The sequence below is a fragment of the Pelodiscus sinensis genome, chromosome 27 (assembly GCF_052426305.1).
Source record: "Pelodiscus sinensis isolate ZL-2025 chromosome 27, ASM5242630v1, whole genome shotgun sequence".
Lineage (NCBI taxonomy): Eukaryota > Metazoa > Chordata > Testudines > Trionychidae > Pelodiscus > Pelodiscus sinensis.
In genome coordinates this window covers 3,452,712-3,475,879 of record NC_143078.1, presented here as the reverse complement: position 1 = coordinate 3,475,879, position 23,168 = coordinate 3,452,712, and the positions used below count along the sequence as shown (strand labels likewise).

The following is a 23,168-nucleotide window of genomic DNA, read 5'->3' as shown; positions in this document are numbered from 1 at the left end:
GCAGGGAAAGGAGGCCCAATCCTGAGCATCTTGAACTCTTCAGAAAGCTAGGGGCAGAGGGGAGCATGGCACAGAAGCCAAAGTAAATAGAAACTCTACTGTCTGCCAGGCCTCTGCAGGAGAGGAGTGAGAAGGAGCTGGAGCGTGGGAGGGCTTTACATGGCCCCTGCTCATGTGGAGTGAGTGAGTTTCACTCTCCAGGGCTGTAAATCTGGCACGTTCCATATCACACAGTACAGACTGAGCAGCCTGGCAGCTTGACTGCACAACATTTGTTTGCGAGCCAGATTCACTGGACTCGTTTCTCTATTTTGCTTTACAGGAATCCTACAAAAGGCAAGCAGGCGCCCTTGGCAGAATTTAACAATGTACGCTACATACAGTGGTGGTTCGATATAACCCACGCCAAGTCACAACAGAATGTTAGGAATCATTACAAAAAAGGAATAGAGAATAAGATGGAGAATATCTTATTGCCTCTGTTTAAATCCATGGTACGCCCACATCTTGAATACTGCATGCAGATGATCACCTCATCTCCAAAAAGATACCTTGGCACTGGAAAAGTTTCAGAAAAGGGCAACAAAAATGATGAGGGGTTTGGAACGGGTCCCATATGAAGAGAGATTAAAAAGACGGGGACTTTTCAGTTTAGAAAAGAGGAGACTAAGGGGAGATAGGATAAAAGTCTATGAAGTCATGACAGGTATGGAGAAAGTGAGTAAGGAAAAGTTATTTATTTACTCCCATAATATAAGAACTAGGGGTCACCAAATGAAATTAATGGGCAGCAGGTTTTAAACAAGCAAAAGGAAGTATTTCTTCACTCAGTGCACAGTCAACCTGTGGAACTCCTTGCCAGAGGATGTGGTGAAGACCAGGACTTTAACAGGGTTAAAAAAATAGATAAATTCATGGAGGTTAGGTCCATCAATGGCTATTACCCAGGATGGGTAGGAATGGTGTCTCTAGCTTCTGTTTGTTAGAAGCTGGGAATGGGTGACAGGGGATCACTTGATGATTCTCTGTTCTGTTCATTCCCTCTGGGGCACCTGGCATTGGCCGCTGTCGGAGGACAGGATCCTGGGCTAGATGGACCTTTGGTCTGACTCAGTATGTCTGTTCTTTTGTTCTTATTATGTTCAGTCAACCCAGAAACCAAAGAATTCCAAGGCCCTTCCCTTGTGAACATTTTCTCACCTGAACAATCCCCCATCCCCTCCAATTTTCAAATGCCAAAGAAAAACGACTGTCTTAGCAATGTGGTTGAGGATTATCAGATCTGGGCTCTTTCAGACCAAAATGAGAGCAAATTCCAAGGGGCGTGGGGCTGTCGTAAGCAAATCCCCACCCAGCGTCCCCTTCTGGTCCAGATGACTTACAACTTCTTTAGTGGCAAATGGTTTTGTCTGCTCTTCAGTCCCATTTTCCCAATTGAGTAATCCACGCCACAGAACCCACACCCCAACTCAGCTGGTACAAGCCGGAGTAACTCACTGGCTTCAAATGAGCTACATCAGTTTACACCAATTGAGAATGTAGCCCTTTTCTTGTTTTTTAAATTGTGGCTGTCACTCCCATATCATTTGCTTTCCCCATAGACTGGTGTGCAAGCCGGACACAGAAGGGCCAGTACAGAGATACCACATGTTGTGTAAACTATTTCACTGCCCTTTGGAAGACTGTGACATCGCTTTATTAGTAACTCTTGGAGAGTGGAACACTGAAGAACTCTCCTTTTCAAAACTAAATCTGTACATAATAACAAATACACAACCCCCTCCCCCCCGAACAATCCAACACAAAGTTAGCTGCAACTTCACACGTCAGTGTGGCATCTGGGTTTAAGGCCATAACGGGTAACACTAAACTTGTGAAGAATTTTGGGACATTGCAAAATTCCATGGATGGGCCTGTGACTTAGCCTAGAAGTTAAACAGGCTGGAAAGGACAGGCAAAGAACACGCTGAAGATACCACTTCCGAAAAAGGAAAGCTGAAACGCAATGGGATGGTGAGGACACAATATCTGCATTCAGCAATGGTTCTCATATAAATTCATGCCTTATTTTTTTCAATTTAAATATCACGTGCTTTGAGATCAACGTTCAAGTTGCCTGGTTTATAAGCCAGTATTAAGTGCACACAAGGGAGAGCAGACTTAAAAATATATACAGAACACACACACATTGAACGTGTTATACTGCAGCGGTCATAACCAGAGATGAGCTGAATGGCTTTGGCAAACATGAAGTCCCTGTGACCAGAGAGGTTCCCACAGTGAAGGGGCTGGATAGCCAAGGTACAACAAGCCCTGAAAGCAGTGGAGAAATCTGGTCATTCTCCTAAGCGCTGGGTCTGGAAAGCTTCCGCAAACAGGCCTGATTCAGCTGCTGCCCCAGACGATGTAGGTTTCTTAGAGGCTTGAGGGGAGGATGCGCCCAGCTTGCTCTACTACAGAATACACTGTTTCTCATGCCCCAGTGCAGGGCAGGCCTTTAGGGTATATACGGTACAGGCATATATGCGCTCCAGCTTGTATTCGGTGTGAAGCAGAACCATTGGGCAGAGGACAGGATTATAAGAACTTAGACCCATACAGCTGTGTTAATGTCGAAGCCGGACGGGGTGTGGTCTGCGGTGCTATGGAACTTCTTGGCACAATGCTTGGATTTGTCACTACTAGCTTCTGCCTTTGGGCACCTCTCCATTTTGCTGTGAGCATTCTGCAGGTTCCCATGGAGGGGGAAGTAAAACGTCCCCTTCTGTTTGCTGACCTTTTTGGATCTCTTTGAAATCTCAGTCCCTCTGTCTTCCGCTGGGAGCCAGCCTGGTTTTTCCTTGAGGAGTCTATCTCGGTCCGGCCGGACGCTCCTCAAGAACTTTTTGAAGATGTTGGCCGTGAGGGAAAACTTCCTGTAGAACTCCTGAGACCGGCTGATGGACAGGGACGTCTCACTCTTCTCCCCCTTTTTATCCAGCTCCGGCAGATCCAGCCAGTTCCCAACCAAATCTGCAAAGATGTTGTCCCCTAAGACCAGAGGCTGCCGGTTCCGACTCTGAGACATTAGCGAGGAAGTCCAGTCGTTGGCCTCATCAGAACCCTGGCATCCTTTGCATCCCGATCTACTCTCAGCCAAAGTCTGAGGGGTGCTGGTCGTGTCTCTATGAAGCTGGTTCCCAGCTGTGCCCAAACTAGCTGACTCGAATTTCCCTAGCGGGCAGAACTCTGCTGTGGTCAGGGCTGAAGAAGATGGATAATAGTCTCTGCTATAAGCCACATGTCTACAGTGGCTGCTCTCTGCTAAAGTAACAGGGCCAAACAGGCCGGCAGATTGTGGCACCGGGGTGGAGCATGCAAATGCCGTAGGGCCGCGATCTTCCAAAGATCTCCTTCCCAGCAACCTCTCATTCTGCCTGCTGGCTCTGGGCGTCTCTCGGCCATTTCGACAGCAGTGGTGCTGGCCAATGCCTGGAACCTTGTTTCGAGGCTCTGAAATCTCCAGCTGCTCCAAAGCTGTCTGGACCTGGAGGAGTTTCAACTCTTGCAGGGCGCCCATCATGCAGTTCATCTGTTCATGCAGCCCGTCTCCAACCTCCTTCATGGATACCTGGGGAGGAAGACAGGGCAGTGAGCCAGTGTTTGGAAAAGCCAAGACAAAACAAGTAGGATGTTACCCCTGTGACACAAAGGGAAGTAAAAGTTAAAGCCACATTCCCTTTTTATTTCGTAAGCTAGTCAACTGCAAACAGCAAGGCCCCCCAAAACCATGCCCTAATACTGAATTCTTAGGATTTCAATTTACTTCCCTTTTCCCTGGTATTCCAGCCGGTTCACGGGATCATAAACAGAAATTTGTTTAGATTCTGAAGACATTAAAATACAACTTTGTAAAAAAATTCCAAGTTCTCACCCATTAGCAAGAACTGAAATAAGCAACGGATGGACAGCCAAAATAATGTTTATCTGCATTTCAGTTAATCGCTCAGCAGACCCTCCCTTCGTGTAACTGAGCATGACAATTCGCTGCATCCATTTTTAGTCTTATTCCACAGCTATTTTCTCTTTCTTGCACTGCAAAACAACTGAGACGAAAAGTGAGTGCTGTGAATTTATAAATGAGCTAGCCTTGGACAGACTAGTTTCTGTAACATGCTAAAATAAAATAAAAATCATACACGGTCACTCTGTAATTATGTCTCAATGCTTTGTTATAATACCCTAATTATATGTTGAAAAACATAAGTCGGATCATGGAATGAAGTCCTATAAATCTGAATAGCTTCATTAAAAACCAATTAAGTAATCACAAGTTTATCTCCTGAAAAGTCAGTTATTTTGGCTCCCAAACTAGATCCAACATTCATATGTTTGATCTTTCTACTTTCATAGAAAGGTTTAACTCTCTATGTTAACCTTAAAATATGCTCGTTATTTTCCAGAACCTCTAAAGTGCCCCCTGTCCCCTTTCCTTCTGTTCTTCTCTTTCTCTCTTATGTGGGATCTGGATCATATTCCCAAAGCAGCATCATAAAACAAATGGACTATACTTTCCAACAGCTGCTACCACTTTTTTGAGGGGGAGGGGGCGGCAGTTTGCCAGGCTGGAGGCAAAGATATGTCTCACGCTGATGCAGAGAGGTTGGCAGAAGGGATAATATAAATATCTCAGAAAAGCTGAAATCTAAATGATCATGAGTATACAGTTTAAAAAGCTGATCACAATCTTTGCATGACAAAAGTTCCCTTACTGTGCTGCATGCCTTTTACAGCTGTACACATAAATGGCTGTACATTACCAAGCAATTTTTTTTTGGGGGGGAGTGTCATTTTTGCAATCTTGGTTCAGTTATTTGTGGCTTGCTGTTTGTTTGAAAGCAGGAAACTGCAGGTTCTTACCTGCGAGTAAGAAAGGCTGTTAAAACATGGCTGTACTAGCCATGCTGCAAAAGTGGAAATCTCCATAACCCATGTTCCAGCCATGCATGTCCATGCATTTCAAAAATCAGACTCTCAGAGTTAGCAGAAGTACGACCCCTATTTCTGGAGCTTCATGCTTGCCTGCCAGCAAGGATATCTGGATGTGAAGTTACAGAAAAGCTCTGTTCAAACCTCTGATTACATTTACAAGTCAATGTTACAAGAGAAGTTACTAGTATCCACAAAATAAAGCCACATTGGTACTTACATACAAGCAATGCCCACACTTCTACAATAGAAGAGCTCTTGCATTACCAATACAAAACCTGGGACCATCTGTTCCATAAGCTTCAGACGAAACTATCACCTTACCTCTCCAGATTTGCTGTAATGCTTCTCGTCCTAACCTTTCTTGTCTTATTAATGGAAGTCTTTTTTATCTGGGGCTTTGCAAAGCTGGATTTGGAGCCAGCTTGGACCCTCATTGGACACTTTGCATCAAATCCCCTCCTAGGCAAAGCAGTGTAATCAAGCAGTGATGAGTGACAAGGATCCGGCAGTAATGACTAGACGGGTCAAAAAGACAACATATGCTGGGCGGCTGGGCTGTTCACTTCATTGATTCAATTAACTGTCCCATGATGGGTGGTATCATTACAAGGCATGCCTCCTCCGACAGGGACCTAGTATGCATTAATATTTCAGAGGCAGCATGTACCATCGCCGGGTTCCTGTCACCAATGGACCCCTTCTCCTACGAGCACCTAGCATTCAGAGCCTTTTGAAAAGGGACAACAAGTTTTCACAGAAACTTTCCTACAGTTGTTTGTTTCTGTAAAACATTTTTCATGGACATTTTCATGAGCCACTCTCGTAGGATAAACACAAAATGCATCTCCACCATGGTGGGTAAATGGTCAGAACTCCTCTGACTTCAACTGGGCCGTTTAGACCAACAGAAGAGATGCCCCTAAAGAAACAGTTTCACCCACCTTTGAGGTAGGTACGTAGTGGTCCCATTTTACAGCAAGAAAGAAGGGGAGGAATAGCTCAGTGGTTTGAGCATTGGCCTGCTAAACTCAGGATTGTGAGCTCAGTCCTTGAGGGGCCCATTTAAGTATCTGTGTCAAATCTATCAGGGATGGTACTTGGTCCTGCCATGAGGCAGGGGACTGGACTTGATGACCTCTCAAGGTCCCTTCCAGCTCTATGAGAAAAGTATACGGCCACGGTTACTGCTTGTCTATCTTTGGCATGTTGATGGTATCTCTCCAGTGAAGGTAGAGTTATACTAGGAAAGAGCATACCCCCAAGGATCTCTTGATGGATAGAGGGCAAGAGGTATGCCTATGGGTTACAGGGACCTGTTGAGTCTGGTATCTATACATTAGTTCACTAAAGAATGTTATGTTCCGTGTCCATGTTAGGTACGGGATTGTGTGTGAGCCTGCACAACGGATGTAGGGCTAATATGTGAAGAGTGATGTACGGATATTGAACACTATGGTCTTAAGGTCTTCGGGCTGATCACCAAAAGGTGAGAAAAAGATTTCCTTCAGGCTGAAGATAGTGGTCCAATGGTGTGTCTACGTGTAAATGTTCCACAATTAACCCTGCTTTACCTTCTGAGCAACATGCTCAGCACGTGATTGAAAAGGCTTGAGGCAGGAGACCAGTAGAGACAGAGGTTACCCTGTTGGATGTTTAGGCTATCATTAGTTACGGAGACACGTTCTGGAATTCTGGATTATTCCACTTAGGAGAGGCATAGTCATGCAGTGCCTCAGTTTTCCCTCGGTACCATGAGGATAACACCCTGCCCTACTGCCCAAGGGTGTTGCAGTGAGGATGGCTGTTCCACTGCTATAGCAGCAGGGCCAGTATGTACTTCTGATAGCCACGTGATGTGGTTCTGTGTTTGAGGACTAGACACCAAGACAGATGCATTTGGGAACGCCCAGCAAAGCAGGATCTGTACCCCCATCTCCCAGAAGCAAAGAGCTAGGCACATCAAGCTGCCCCATCCGTTCCCCTGCAACAGGAGCTTTTGTTCTGTTTGTACAGCACCTAGCACAGTGGAGTACTGGTCCATAAGTAGGGCACCTAAAAGTGGAAATCCCCACAATATATGTTCCAGGCATGCAGTAAGAAAAGCAAATATGGTAGGCAACCAGCTTGGTTTAGCAATGAAATCCATGGCGAGCTAACACAAAGAAAGGAAGCTAACAAGAAGTGGAAACTTGGACAGATGACCAGGGAGCAGTGTACATATATTACCTGAGAATGCAAGGGAGTAATCTGGATGAGGGGATGGATTGCACCCTCCACAAGTTTGTGGATGACACTAAGCTAGGGGGAGAGGTAGGGTATGTCTACACTACCACCCTAGTTCGAACTAGGGTAGTAATGTAGGCAACCGGAGTTGCAAATGAAGCCTGGGATTTGAATTTCCCGGGCTTCATTTGCATCTCACCCGGCGCCGCCATTTTTAAATGTCCGCTAGTGCGGACTCTGTGCCGCGTGGCTACACGCGGCACAGACTAGGTAGTTCGGACTAGGCTTCCTATTCCGTGAAACAAGGAGTAACGGTAGTTCAGAATAGGAAGCCTAGTCCGAACTATTTCCCTAGGAGGGTGGTGAAGCATGGGATGGGTTCCCTAGGGAGGGGATGGAATCTCCATCCCTAGAGGTTTTTAAAGTCCCAGCTTGACAAAGCCCTGGCTGGGTTGATTTAGTTGGGGTTGGTCCTGTTTTGGGCAGGGGGCTGGACTTGATGACTCCTGAGGGCTCTGCCAACCCTGGAATTCTATGATTCTGTGATCTCCCTCTAAGTGAGTAGCCAGGCACCCGGTGCATGACAGCAGGGCTGCCCGGCAGTACCATGCGTCCATTGTGTGGCAGTGGGGCTGCTCTGCAGGACTGGGAAGCCCAGTGAGGCTGGCAGGACAGTGGGGCTGGCAGTGTGGCCAAGCCAGGGCTGAGGAGTGGTGGTGGTGGTAGTGGGGCCAAAAATGACCTCCCCTGGTCCAGAAAATTCCCTCATCCAGGACTGGTCCAGTCACGAGGGTGCCGGATCAGGGGGTGCAACCTGCAATAGCAGTAATTCAGTTTGCGAAGGGTAATCTCTCTAGTCCAGAAAAGTTTTCCATTGCATTTGCCACACACCTAAATCCAAGAGATGATATATCTAACAGAGTTTCATGGGAATGCACGTCCCAGGCTGCTGGACCATGTTCTAGCTGGCAGCCACGCTCTGTAATGCTTCCACAAATGCACCTGCAGTAGCAAATTTAGTTGCAAACCCCATAAATAAATGATTTCAAGCAGGCAGTGCTTTTAGCTTTTGAGTGTTCCATAAACCAATGCAACGATTGTTACATAAAGTGTGTTGCATAAACAAAGCAGCCCTCTGGTTTGATCCAGTGCTACACCATGGTACAGGTTGAACCTCTCTAGCGTGGCACTCTCTGGTCTGGCAACATCCTTGGTCCAGCATAATTTTAGTTAGTTGCATATCTACTTTTCATGGATGTGGCCAAGTTTTCCTCAGTCTCATAAAGTCTGTTTACAGCTGCCCACCAGCCCTGGCTCCCAGTGTTCTGTGCTGTTCTTTAGCCCTAATGTACCCCTCCATGTCTTCTAAGAGCCCAATAAGCAATGGAAGTGTTGGTGATGCTGCTAGACAATATTGACCTCCCGTGGTCTGGCAAATTCTCTTGGTGCCGGACTCAAGAGAATCAACCTGTACATAGAGCAACATTTATTGGAGAATTTCCTTACATCCCTTTCCAAGCTCTTGGAGTGTTCTGCACTAGCAGGTGGGGATAATCCGCAGACTCTTTGAGGTCCAAATGGACTCACCTCACCAAAACAAGAATCCCGCCAATGTAGACACAGGAGCACAAGTGCCTCAAGCCCTCCAGAAGTAAACTCTGCCTCAGTCTGTCTGTACGGAGTCATACTTTGTATGTATCACTCCCAGGTGTCAGCCCCATTGAAGCTGCAAGGACTACTTGCCTGGTCAATCCAAGGGGTTGGCCCAGGGTCATTACAGTATTCTTCCCTTGGCAGGAAAATAGTGAGTACCAGTAAAGCCAAAGTGCATGTCCAGGGTTCCAGCTCTAGCCCTGTCCCTCTGCTCAGACACTGGGCTACACCTTTATTTTAATTGCAGAAGAGTTATCTGGGGTTGCTCGGGTCCTTAACTCGATTCATTTTTGTTTCTTTCATTTGAATCATTGCTCAGAGGTGGGGCTGGGAGGAGGGGTTCAGGATGCAGCCCTCTCTCACCACAGCAGCTTGGGGCCAGGTGAGAAGCACCTTTCTATGGACGCTGCAGCTCCCGTGGTCACAGCTGGGTCAGGGGGGCGTGTCCCCCAGCTGGGGCAGGTCCAGGTTCATCTGCCCCCTGCGCTCCCCAGACAGTGTGTGGAATGGAGCAAACTGGGCACTTTCCCCTCACTCCCTGGTGAAGGGGAACAGCCGGCAATGTTCCCATATGACTGGGGGGAAGGGGCTTGCTGCAGCCCCGCCCCCTCTCCCTAAACAGTACCTGAGAAGTGGGAGACAGAGGGCGGGAGCATGCCCCCCGCCTGCCACTATCTCCTGCCTGGTGATTCTGTCTCTTTCCTGTATAGTTCTATGGGTTCCCATATGCATGGGGGGGAGGGAGCTTCAGTCCACCCTCCCCGTCCTCAACCAAACCCAGACCTGGCTTTAAGTTAAGAGACGTGGAAGCTGGATACCAAATTTGGTGGCCTTAGCTCTTACCGTTTAGGAGGAGTTCTTGGCCAAACAAACGGACAGACGGACAGACTTGCTCATAGACAAACTCTCTCAAATACAGGTAGATTGCTTTACTTTCACCCCTCAGACCCAAGAGTCAGGTTAACTCAAGTGTGCCGAACAAATCGTGTCTGTTAGCACATTCACTACGTGTGTTCCCTAAACATTGCACCGTGTGTAGCAGTTGCTGGGTTCCACCCTGGGACAGCTGCATGTCAGTGGTGGGGGAAAGGATGCCAGTGTATAGTTTACATCCAGATAAGTGCATAAAGTATTTTGGTCAAAAAGCACTAAGTCAGTGTAAGATGTTGGTACACACAGGCCCTGGGGCCAATGCACCGTATAAACAGAAATATAATCCTTTGGTGGATCAGTGTGTTGTTAGAAAAGCAACACACCGATTGGCTTATGTACAGCTCCTATTCCTCCAGTATTTTATGTATCACAAAGTCAAATACCTCTGTGCAAAGGGTAGACAGGATACAGTGAAACCTTTGTCATCCGACACTCTTTTAACCAGGAAACTTTGTTAACCAGCATTGCCCCCAGACACAATTCTGTCACATCTTCAGGCGCACAGGCCTGGCTTGGTTGACCATGATTGGCTTACCAATTTTTTATTTAAGAAGTACTAATCATCTTTAACTCAAATAGAAATGTTAGATCAACTGCCTCACACTACAAAACTACCAATATTAAAAACTTGAATTTTGCTATTATTGTCCATTGATTTTTCCTAGGTTGATGGGACCCTCAGATAACAGGAATTTTTAGATAACTGGAATGCCCTAATCCCCGAGTGTTCCTGTACTTGCCTTTTAATGGACTGGGCCAGAAAAGCATGAAAAATGGGAACTTCATCTGTCATTTCTCACTTACAAAAATATCTGTTCAACATTTTGGGAGCTAACATATCTTGACTAGTGCCTGAATTCACAAGATAGCTCTGGAACTCAAATCCAGCTAAGTCCCTTGAGCCAGAGCTGTTTGTATTTCTAGCTCATCTCCACATCCGGGTTGCCCAGGACTACGACAATATTTTGATGATGACCGGGAGGGAAAGAATAAAAAAAGAACAGATAACACATTACAGACTGCAGCTGACTGGAGAGACATGAAGAGAAGAGCTCGGGGTGTGTTTGGGATAATGAGGAGGATGACAGATGTCCAGCGCTTAGGTAGAAGAGGTGTTGTGAGAGGAAGTTGTTGCAGGAAGAGGAAAGGAGGAAGTGAAGTGGCAGCTCTTAATAATTAGGTTGATAGGCAACAAAGCCAGCAACAAACACCATTTGGTGTTGAAACAGAATGAAATAAGAGATGAAAATGACTTTAGAACTGCTGAGCTGATCGCTAATGAAATTTAGAACGCTAATGAACTTAATCTTTCACGAGCCTGGATTCTTTTACCTCAGCTCATCAGAGGGAGTTTATTTTAAGGGTGGTTTGAGGAGGATTTTTTTTTTATGTTGGGGTTATGTCTTGTTTTGTTGCCTTGTGATGGACACAGAAAGCATGGAAAGGTCTTTCTGTTTCTGCTTGTGTTTATCCTGCAAATATTGAGCATTTCAAATCTTTTGGCCCTTGGTTTGACAGGAGAAACTCTAAGAGCCCTTGAGGATGCTAACTGTAAGATAACAGCTAATTTGAAGGAAGTGGAGGAGAGGGGATGATTCTTTAACTAAGGTGCTCTTTATTCAAAAAGTTAGCAACTCATTAAATAAGCATTAACAACAACCAACCAACCAGCTGTCAATAGTTTGACTAAAATGTCTCTTTCGGTTGCTTCACTTTCTCTCTCTTGGCTCTTGAGAAATCATCGTATTTTCTTGTTCCCCAATTCCCACTGACCTTTTCAGGGCAGACAAGATCTAAACTTCTAGTCAAAAAAATAAATCAAACGTTAACAGTCAAGAAACAGATAAAAAAGAACTAATTTTCAGGTCTTTGGTATTCATTATAAAGAAGAGAGCAAGGGCACAAGGTTAATTTTTAATTCCTTTGGAGATCAGCAGGATTTGCCCCTCTACTCTGCCTCCTTTCCTGCCGCAGGATTCCTTCCTGCTGCCTGAGCCAGGTGCAACACTGAAGAAAAAGGTTCCTGGACACACCACAGATGGCTACATGGACTTTTAACTATAGCAAGGACGTCTGAGTCTCAAAAGAGCCAAATCATCTGTGCTTCTGAGCAGAGCACAGCCTCAAAGTGAGGTAGAGGAGCAAAGTAGGACAAATGTTTCCTATGTTGAACCTGCAAGGGGCTGCTTGAGCTGTTGAGGGTGGCATAAATTGTGCCCAGGCTAAAACGCACCTTGTGAGCTACTGCAGAAGCTGGGAACAGCTGGAGTATGGGAACATCCCTCCCAGACACAACTCTATCGTGGAGAATACACAGCCCGCCGTGTCAAATCTAGGTCTGTCAGGGAATTCTCTGGAGACTACAACACGGCAATGAATTTGGCCAAAGGGGTCTAATCTCACCTCCGCCTAAGACGATCCACCAAGGTTCTTCCCTGAGTCACAGGAATTTAAAGGCTGACATCAGATGGCTCAGCTACACGCCACCTTTCTGTGACCTACAGCGAATGGCGCCAATGGACTGGCTGACTCAGCTTTCTGCCCGTGTCTCAATTTACCCCTATGCAGGTCTTTTGTGTTCAAATGAGCAGGCCTCTTGGCTCTCAGCATGTCACAATTATTGACCCTGCTCTCGTAGCAAGACACATTGGGACATATAGAGCTTAGCTGGGCTCCTCCTGCCTTTGGAAAGTCGCATTGCTGGGTGACAGGACTTTCCTCCTTTACCTCTCAAGTAAAAAAATTCCACAAGGGGCTACTTCTGGTTCCTCTTGCAAAACATTAGCATATAGCCGACACTGCCACAGAGCAGGTACATTCGCTTCGGCTACTGAGTGGAGGGAAGGGTGAATGTCAAAGAAAAGATTGGAGACAGGGTCATAGGTGCATGGGGTGTCTTCACTGCAAAATCAGGTGTATTCTTACCTCCAATTAAAGGTGGCCCTTTCTAATTCCTCCCCAGCCTCAATATTACTGAAGAGGTGATGAAAGTGGGGGGAAAACAAAAATAAAGTTTGTTGTCTCTTTGAAATTCCCTCCCCCCCAACATTTCCCCCCAAAAGTATGTCCGCTCCAGTGCCTAACACAGTGGGATCCTCATCTATGACTGGGACTCCTGGGCTATGTCTATATTGCTTCCTTCTTGTGCAAAAGCCTGTGCAAATGAAGCATGGATTAGCATATTGATTTGCTTCATTTGCATAATTATTTAGGGGCCGTTTTTGCACAATAGGCTTTTGCACAAAAAGGAGCTATGTAGATGGCTCCTTTTTGCGCAAAAACCTTCTCTTGTGCAAGAGCCATTCGTCCTCATTTTTTCATGTGCATAACAATGAGGTCTGAGACCTTCTCTGTCTATCTCAGAATCTTCAGTGGCCCCCCCCCCCATCACCACAGTATCAGAGCCCCTCACAATCCGGAATGTATTTTTGCTCACAACATGCCTGAGAGGTGAGGCTGGGCTATTATTTTAGAGGGGAAACTGAGGCACTGAGCAACTAAATGACTTGCCCAAAGTCACCCACGAAGCTCGTGCAGGGAACAGGGAAATGATCATGGGTCTTCACAGATGACTGCCCTAAGCAATGGATCGTCCTTCCTTCCTCTCTAGCGCTCTCTGTAGGACAGGGTTCTGGAGACTAGCAAGAACTTATTTCTTCTCCTCATTTACCATCAGCGCTCCCACATTAGCGTGGGCCCACCAGTAGCTGTACACGTTTTGGTGCTAGCATTGCATTTTCTTCTGAGACACAATGTCTGGAGAGGGCACCTCTAGATGGATAACAAACACTGCTAACTGAAAGAAGAATTCACATGTTCATTGACGAGAACAGGCCTGGGTGTATGTCACAGCGGGGCATTTTGCACACATGACACATGGTTACCACAACAGGACTCAGCCTGAGACAGGATGTAAAAATAGAAGGGCTGCACTTTGTCACTTCCATTGTGAGTTCTGCTCTTGTGAGACACTCACACAAGAAACATGAAACTGCTGTGTAATAGGAACCCAAACACCGCACCCAATTCTAAAGTTTGATGTTATGTCCAGAGGTGGGAGCAGCCATTAACCACTAGCCGATGATATTTGCTGATTAACAATAGATTAAAAAATACACATTCTTTTCCACAAAATATTTAGAAACAGCCTGCTTTACCCAAGAATAATTAAAACACACAACATTAGATTACAAGTGCTTCTAGAGTTTTCAGGCTACACACCATGACCCGGACCTTGTTTTCACCATGGGAATGCTTGATTGCAATGAAGTTACACTTGACTAGCAGTTCATTAAGATCAGCCTTCGGCCTGTTCACTGTCTTACACCTTGTATCACCATTTACACCCGTGCAAAGTGGAAAATCCCTGCTGAGTGTGGAGAACTCTGATTTGGCAGCACATTTCACCCATTTTGCACAAGTGTAAAACAACTTGGCCAGGTGAAAACAGTGGAGCATCAGGCTCTGTATTAGCTACGCATCTTCTTTACCTGGCTCGTTTCTAGGGCCAAGGTCCAAAAGGATGGGGATGCTGAGAAGGATGATTTACAATGGTAAAAGGCTCCCCCTTTTATAGGATAAAAACTGTGGGTATATGTGGAATGTATCAGCTCTTTCCATTGCATGGTTTCCACATCTTTTTGGCTGATATTCACAACTAGGTGAGTGTAACTTTTCTAGAGTTTGCAGATTTTTTTTGGCTAGGACTGAAACACGTCCGAAGATACTGGCGATTTCCCCAACATTCACACCCTGCATCAAAACCTGCAGGAATAAATAGCTACACAAGCTGCACTTCCCCAAGTCATGTACAAAACCTCCACATATGAATTCTTCTCTGTCCCTATTTTCATGGCCCCATCTTGCTGCAGTTCCTTGGCATTGCTACTGAATTCATGGGCAGGAAATTGGAAAGATCCTAGTTTGTTTTCTTTTTTTCCCATAACATGAATAGCATTTTTTCCCACGGTTTTCAATATCACAGCTGAACTTATGAGCAGGAAATTAGCCCAAGAGGGTTTTGTTTGGTTTTACTATTCAGCTGTACTGACTGAGGACAATATGGAACCCCAGCTGCAGTCTAATGGTAGAATTCCCCAGACACCTTACAGCTTCCTCGTTGGGGAGTGACTTATTTTTATGGCCGTGGGGTCTAATGACCCCAGGTCCGTTGTGCCAGACATTTCTGCAACCTTGTAATGAGGAAACAATTCCCACCCAAAAGAACTAGAACGTAGGAGCCCCAAACCTTTGTGCTAGGCGTTGTACGAACACAGAACAAATGAGTCTGTGATGTGCAGTGCTCAGAGCAGGAGGCTGGAATCAGAAGTCCTGTTTTCCAGGTTCCTAGCTGGCTGCGTATGTGACCTCAGGAAAGCCAGATGAAAGGCACAGGGCCAGCGCCAGATCTTCGGGTCCCACTGGAGTCTGTACTTTTGCAGTCTACATCAACAGAATGTGGAGTGGGCCTGTAATATGCTTTGAGATCCTCTCATGAGGGGCTCCACAGAGTGATGTACAGCCAATGCATCTGAAATCAGCATTTTCAAATAATAACAATGAGTAGTCCTGGGGCCCCTTAGGCTACGTTTACACTGCGGAGCTATTTTGAGATATTGGAAGTATCCTGAAATAGCTATTCCACGTATTTTGAGTGAGCCCATTATTTTGAAATATAACGGGTTCTCTATTCTGATGTCCCTGTCAACCTTGTTCCATGAGGGTTAAGGGACGTTTCGGAATAGCGGGTTATTTTGAAATCTGGCACTGTGTAGACAGTGCTAGATTTCAAAATAAGCGATTTCAAAATCACCTCAAAATAAGCTGCACAATTTGCATAGCTTATTTCATGGTAAGGGTTCAGTGCAGGCACCCCCGTAGCAACTAATATATATATATATATATATATATAGGATCATGGGCTTTCGTGAGCAAAATCAACTTCCTAAGATGAGCTGAAGAGGGACAACAGAAACCCAGAATTTATAATAGGACTAGTCGTTGTTTTTAAAGTTACAGCCTAACACGGCTACCTTTCTGAGACAAATAATAACAATAATACCGGGCTCTTATGTGCTGTTTTTTGTCATCCTGTCTGAGAAAAGCTACAGTGGAGCTGTAAAAGGTTCAGAGAAAGGCAACAAAGACGATGAAAGATATGGAATAACTTCCATGTAAGGAGAGACTAAAAAGACCAGGACAGTTCTGCTTCCAGAAAACAAAGATTAATGGGGGATCTGATAGAGGTTTATAAAATCATAAATAGTATAGGGAAAGTATTTACCCTTTCCCACAGTATTAAAAACCAGGGGACACCTGCTTAAATCAATAGACAGTCGCTTTAAGGCAAATGAAAGGAAATACTTTTTCACAAAATTAAACTGTGGAACTCATTGCCAGAGTATGGTTAAAAGTGTTACTGGGTTCAAAAACGAACTAAACACGGCGACTGAGGCTAGCTCCATCCATGGATATTAGTCAAGATGGTCAGTGATGTAACCCCATGCTTGTGCATGCTAGAAGCTAAGACAACAAGAAAGGAGTGTCTTTCTCTAAAGCTCTCCTGTTATGTTCATACCCCCTAAAACATCTAGCACTGGTAACTGTTGGCAGACAGGATACTGGGCTAGATGGACCATGGGTCTGACCCAGTCTGGCTGTTCTTCTGTTCTAAAACATCAAAGCACTGTCAAAAGAGGCAGGTACCATTCTCCATATTTTAAAGGTGGAGACATTGAGGCACAGAGGGATGAAACAACTTGCTTGTTGTTGCCTAGCGGGATAGCAGCAGGGCTGGGATGAGAACCCAGCTCTCTTGAGCACTAGTCAAGTCCTGTCACCCTGGCTCAACACTGCCTGCTTTGTAATGAGTGAAAGTATCAGCTGAAACTCCCCTGACTTTGAAACATGTGTGTGGAATACTCAAATTATCTGAAAGGAAATCCAATTTGAAGCATGCCAGTGACTCTTAGCTTTAAGTACACAACCGGTGTCTGAAAGAAGTTTCTCATGGACTGAAGCAGGTTGGATTTCTCTTTGGGAGTCCCAGTCACACCACAGCTTTGAACGTGCATTCTCGGAGGTTAGCGTGAAAACAGAGTTTAGGTGTGCCCAGATCTAAGTGGCTGATCCCTGCCTGGCCTTGGCACTGCTACAGCATATGAAAGGCACCTTTACAGTGTGAGTTCTGATGCATGGCTAGTAGTGGAAACACTGTGGAGCACTTGCAACCCAAACCAAACACCCATTCATTGCAATCCATTTTCTTTCTTTTTTTTTTTTTACGTGCAAAGAGAAAAAAGAACGAATCCATGAATCAGAGGGACAGACAAGCTGGCATCGGGATAGGGTTTCATTTTTAGTTAACCTCCCCTCCATGAAACTGGGAGCTCTGCCAATTTTTTTTTTTAACTTCTCTCAAAACCAGTCAAAGGCTGAAATAGTTTATACAAAGACATATTAAGCTTCAGCAGATCAAACTGTCGCAAGCTTTCCCCTCGCTATAAGAACCAGACGTAACAAGATTTGGTTCTTTAAATGGGCCTTCTTGACAGGACCTCTCTAATGTTACTTCTTTCCCTTTCCACACTGGCTAACATGGAAAAGAACAGTGTGCTGTGTATAATGCAAATCAGCATGTTACCACATTCAAACTAGTGCCATAAAACTGGATTCCTAGTTAACCTCAGATAGAGTTCTCATTGTCCTTATTTGGTGGGATAAAGGGATCTTTCCTCCCCCCACACCTTATCCCCACATGGTGTTTGGTTCTGGTGCATTAATATCTGGAGCCATGACCTGCCTGGTAATGAAGAAAGTGGTGAAGAAGTCAGGGTCAAGAGATTCAATTCCCATCCACCATTAAGCCCAGACAGTCGCAGCTGTCTGTTAAATGGCTTGCCTGCTTTTAGGGAAAGCATACCTATTTTAATCCCAGCCTATAAAGAAGAGTATTGATTTTAAAATATCGTATTGTTGTGGGGGGGGGGGCAATTATTGTGGGTTTAATTAATACAATTCTGCCTTAGTAAATGTACTTCCCAGAAGTTCTGCAAGGCTGTTTACGAAATTAATAATGACAGAAGGTTGGCCGTATTGCCATAGACCATCTTCAGAGAGGAAATCACATGTACATTTTAAGTGACAGTAACTGATCATTGCAACAACTTACCATGGGACAGGGTGGATTTTCCATCACTGAGAACTTTTAAATCAAGATTGGGAGTGTCGTTGTTGTTTAAAGATCTGCCCTAAGAATTATTTTGGGAGAGTTTTTAGGCTTGTGATATACAGAATGTCAGATGAGACAACAATGGGGGTTTTCTGGCCCTCAATCTATGAAGCTCTCCATGTAATCAGTTCCCTACATAGAGAACTGACCAGCATCTCATGCCCTGTAGCATTACTTTGCTCAAAAGGAGGCAGAAGTCCTGACTTGTACTCAGATGCTTAACTGAGAAACTTAACTATATATTGACTGATGTTTTTTAAAAAAATTCCTGCCCCATGTTCAGGCTAACACCTTAGAGTTCATGGAGTCCTAGAACTAGAAGGGACCTTGAGAGATCATCAAGTCCAGTCCCCTGCCCTCATGGCAGAGCCAAGTACCATCTAGATCATACCTGACAGGTGTCTGTCCATTAAATATCTCCAGTGTTGGAGATTCCACAATCTCCCTAGGCAATTTATTCCAGTGTTTAACCACCCTGACAGTTAGGAAGTTTTTCCTAATGTCCAACCTAAACCTCCCTTTCATCATAGCTAAAAGAATTCTAAATGTGGAATGTACCTTCTGCATTTCATTTAGGGAGTATAGGATCCATGAACTGGTCCCTTTCACTTTTAGTTGAATTCCCATGTTGCCCAGCATAAACTCCAAAGGGTCTGTGGCAGGAAAAAAATCCCAGAAAAAAGCATTTACTCATCTTTGTATTACAAAGCACAAGGAAATGGGTTTGACAAAACCCTCTTATTACAAAACCCCGAGGGACGGGTTCTGTCATCCTTACCCATGCAGATCATCCTCACTGAAATGAACTGGGCCTCTCACAGAGCTACTCTATGTAACTCAGGGTGGCAGAATTCTGCTACTTCAATAGAAGGCGGGAAAACAGAATCTGGTATCATAACTGCAAAAGGCCCTGATCCTGCAACGCCGGGAATATGTAAGTAACTAGTGAGTAGTTCCATTGCCTTCAATGGGATTGCTTATATAGGTAACATTGTGCATGTGTTTTAGTATGTGCAGTTGTGTAGTCTTACACATGGGTGCCTGTTATAAACACCAGTTTGTACCAGTCCCCAGCTGAAGATTATGTTGCACAAGTAGTTACCCTATATGTCAACTTCCCACCTATCATTTTTGCTTTGCTTTCTTTTGTTCTTACTATTATGTATTTGTATGACATGCATTTCCTATTTACCTGTACCCTCTGGTTCTGATTGAACTTCCAAACTCATTAATTAAAAAACATTCAATTCTTTCTCTGACTCCCTCAGGAACAAAAACCAGGGTATTCACATCTCCCTGCTTGTGGACAAGCCCAAGCAAGTTTGTGTAAGCAACACAGCCCTCTGGAAAGAATCTGCGAGGCAGGGCGAGGGACTGCAACACTGTGCTAAACATGCCCAGAGATTCCACCCCAAAGAACAGATCTTTTCCATTGTCAAAACCACACCGGTTTAGAAATTGCAATGGCACATACTAGACTCCCAGTCCAATAACGGCGAGGAGTCCTGTGGCACCTTATAGACTAATTGAAGTGTTGGAGCATAAGCTTTCGTGGGCAAAGATCCACTTCATCAGATGCATGTGAAGTGGGTCTTTGCCCACAAAAGCTTATGCTCCAACACTTCGGTTAGTCTATAAGGTGCCACAGGACTCCTCGCCACTTTTGCAGATTCAGACTAACACGGCTACACCTCTGATACTCGAGTCCGATAATGGTATACATTGCATTCCTCTAAACCTCTTTCTATTGGGACTTCCTATTTCGCTTTCCAACAGCGGCTTGTGTGTATTTCTCAGTGCAAAACCACACAATCACTAGGACTCTAATTTTGCCTTGAGTTCTACTTTTCAGAGGCAGCTGGTTTAACCACATCTGATCAATGAGAGGCTAAACTCGGCTCTTTGATCTACAGCCATGCTAAACTGGAGTAATTTCACTAGGGTCAAAGGAGTGGCTGGGAAGCAGAATGCCTGGTATTATATGCTCTAAAGACGATGTTGATCGGGGACAGTCAGTGAAAAAATGCTGGGCTTGTGGGAGGATGTGTTTAAAACCCCCCTGTCCAGTAATTCGTGGTTGGAAAGGATGGGGAGGGTGAGAGCAGGGTAAAGGACAGATCTTACCCAGCATGGAAACATTATCTGCCCACAGATCTGTGGATGGATCGAACCGATTGGGGTGTGAGATGGTGAGGGTTTCCATTTAAAAGGTATGAACCCACCTAAGCTGCAGCCACTGTGGTGAGAAAGTTCAGCAGTGCTTCAGAGGTCACATCTGAAAAAGCCTGCAAAACTCCTTAAAACAGGACAAGTGGTGCCAATATGACAAGGCATACCCGGCTGCAGAGAAATATTAATCTTTAATTGGGGGCATTTCAGTCTTTCCATTTCAAACCTTCTCTCCCCAGCAAATTAAAAAAAAAAACTCTCAGAAAATCACATTGATGTGGTTTGGATTTCTCGCTGCTTGCCTGCCAAAGGCACTAAGGGACTCTGGGCCGCTGGGGCTGGCTGTGACACCTGCCCTGAGAGTGGAGGAGGGCAGGTACATGTCCAGTGGATGGCATTACAGGACCGACCCCTTTCACTCCGCCGTGGGGAGAAGGTGACACACAGGGAGGCAGCCCACATAAGACACACTGTGGCAATGAGGCTCACACGGGGGCTCTTCCATGTGTCTCTTGCAGCACATGAGCGATGATTCACCACTCTCAATGACTAACCGGCCAGGATGTTTTCCCCTGGAGGGGCAGCTGTGTTAGTCGGTAACTTTAAAAACCACAAGGAGTCCTGCAGCACCCCAGAGGCTAACCCAATATAGCGACAGGCTTTCCTGGGCAAACCCCACTTCTTCAGAGGGGCTGGAGAGAGACAACAGACACCCAGAATGGATAACGGGGGGGGGGGGGGGCTTGCCAATTGTAGGACCAGAGCTCACGGGGCCCATTGTGCGGGCTGGAAGGGGCCCCCCACTTGGCGTTTATGTCAAAACGAGTGTCCACGCAGGGAAGGCGGCCCGTGGGGGAGACTCGGCCAAGTGTTGTGCTGGGCGCTCTCTGTCCACGCGCTGCAGGGGCCAGGCTTCTCCCCACACAACTCCAGCCCTGTCCCGTCCCCAGGGCCCCCTTACCAGCTCCTGCTTCAGGCGGCGCAGGTAATGGTCCATGTCCTTCTTCTCCATCCTCCCCAGCTCCCCTCGCAGCCCGCGGCCCCTCAGCGCGCCCGGGCGCGCCCCGGGCTCCCCATCCTGCGCCCCGCGCTCCGGCGGAAAGTTTCTCCCTCTGCCCGCCCGGGCTCCTTCCTCCAGCGCCCGCCCGAGGGCCGCTTGCAAAGGCACCAAGCTCCCGGGGAAGGCGCCTCCTCGCCCGGCCGCTCAGCGCACGGCGGCGAGCCCAGGCTCGCCAGGCAGCCTCTCCCCCCGGCGAGCCCCTGGCTTACAGGCAGCCTCTCCGAGCCGGGCTCTTCCTCCCCGGCGCGCCGGCTGCTGCGGGCACAGGGGGCAGCAAATCCGCTGGCGGGGGCGGTCTTAGCAGGGGCTGGGCTCCGCTCCAGAGTGGAGGGGGTGGGGGGCGCTTTGCATCAGCGGGACCCGCTCCTGCCGGGCAGCCAAGCACCGCGAGTTGGTGGCACCCCCGGGACCTCTGGAGCTTGGTGTAGGAGCCCCTCGGGGTGCTGGTGGCATTGGCAGATCCCCACGCGTGTTCCCACTGGGCACCTGGCTGCGTGCAAACAACGTGGGAAGTTTCCAAAGTCCAAACGCATGGAGAGGGGACCCCCTTTTCGGCCAGATTGCCAGCCCCGGCTGCCCTGCTCCCACCAGAAAGGACCTGTCCAAACCCAGGAGAGGGGAAACAGAATACATTGGTCTCAGAGGGGGAGCCCTGTTAGTCTGTAACTTTAAAAACAAGGAGGAGTCCTGTGGCACTGGAGAGACTAAAGAAAATATATATAGGATCTTGAGCTTTCCTGGGCAAAGCCCACTTCTTCAGATGAGCACTGATAAATAGTGTGTGTGGTTTTGTGTTTAGGATGGCCCTGGCCCTGAGACCAGCCCCTGAGAGCACAGAACAAGGAGCACAGCCCACCCCCTCAGAACCTAGGGTGGAACTCACAACTTTTGGATGGTTCAAATTTGCTTTCACACTTTCAGCCCATGTTAAACTGTTCCATTCTGGACCATCGCGTGAGTACGTGGGGGGCTCTCATCATCTGATCACAAGTACATGCAGAAGAAAACTGCATCCTGACCCTGCTACAGTCGCCATTCTCTGTCCATGAATTCCTGGACTTAGTTCACTGTGAATGGGGAAATTTACAAATACCGGGAGCTCTGGCTCCTGGAGCCTGCAGTGAGTTCCTGGCAGCTCCTGCTGACCACAGGGATTGGAAGACAGGGGCAACTCCCTGAGGCTCCAGGCGTCCATTGTCCTTTCCTCCCAAGCCGGGACAGGAGACCCCCACAAATATGTGGAACCGTGAATAGCAATTCCACGAATCACAAGGGTCTCCTGCACTCTGCTCCTCTCCCCTGGGCTGTGAGTTTCACACCTGGAAAAAGGGACCTTACCAAAGTACTAAAATCTGGATTATAAATTGTCCAGTATGAACCATACGCAGGGATGACTTCACATTTGCATGCCGTTTAGGCAAGAGCAGTGTTCTGAAGAGCTCATAAGAAATGTGAGCACAGCAATCGTGCGACAGTGCATGCCCAGTGAAAAACACTTAACCTTTGTTTTGATTCTGTTTGTTGCATCTAGTTTGAGTCAAAGATTTTAACCTCCTGTTTAGAGCCAGAATCTGCTCTGGCCCCCACACAGTCCTTGCTCATTCCCAGTGACACTGATCAGGGAGTTAAATTTCCACAGGAGTATTGAAAGGGGTCACTTCAGCATCTGGCCCTTAATATCCATGCGCAGGGAACTCATTCAAGAAGGAAGGGTCTGAGACTCTTTCTCCAGAGATTTTCTCTTCTGTGCATGCATCTGTTATACTCTGTAACAAAGCCACCTCATCACTTTAGCCCAGGTTCTCCACTGACTTGGGCCTTACATCAAATCTGGCACATCTCCACTTTGCACTAGTACAATAGGCAGCACAATGGAAAATAAGGCTCGTAGTCTCAAGATAAAAAAAACACATCAGGGGAGCGGAACTT

General features: G+C 46.5%; 1 protein-coding gene across 3 annotated transcripts; it reads right to left on the bottom strand.

The window, feature by feature from the left end:
- Positions 1 to 2,100: 2,100 nt before the first annotated feature.
- Positions 2,101 to 21,500, bottom strand: INKA2 (inka box actin regulator 2). 3 transcript variants are annotated; one of them, XM_014571379.4, is made up of 3 exons: positions 21,141 to 21,500; positions 18,569 to 18,663; positions 2,101 to 3,610 (listed from the first exon to the last, which is right to left on the bottom strand). In XM_014571379.4, exons 2-3 carry the CDS (start codon positions 18,647 to 18,649, stop codon positions 2,588 to 2,590), a joined length of 1,104 nt encoding a protein of 367 aa, XP_014426865.3. In that variant the 5' UTR covers positions 18,650 to 18,663; positions 21,141 to 21,500; the 3' UTR covers positions 2,101 to 2,587. The 3 variants fall into 3 exon arrangements, with proteins under 3 accessions (XP_014426865.3, XP_006118833.3, XP_006118834.3); XM_006118771.5 differs by lacking the exon at positions 18,569 to 18,663 and having other exon boundaries at positions 21,141 to 21,499; XM_006118772.5 differs by lacking the exons at positions 18,569 to 18,663; positions 21,141 to 21,500 and adding an exon at positions 3,914 to 4,050.
- Between the last annotated feature and the right edge of the window lie 1,668 nt (positions 21,501 to 23,168).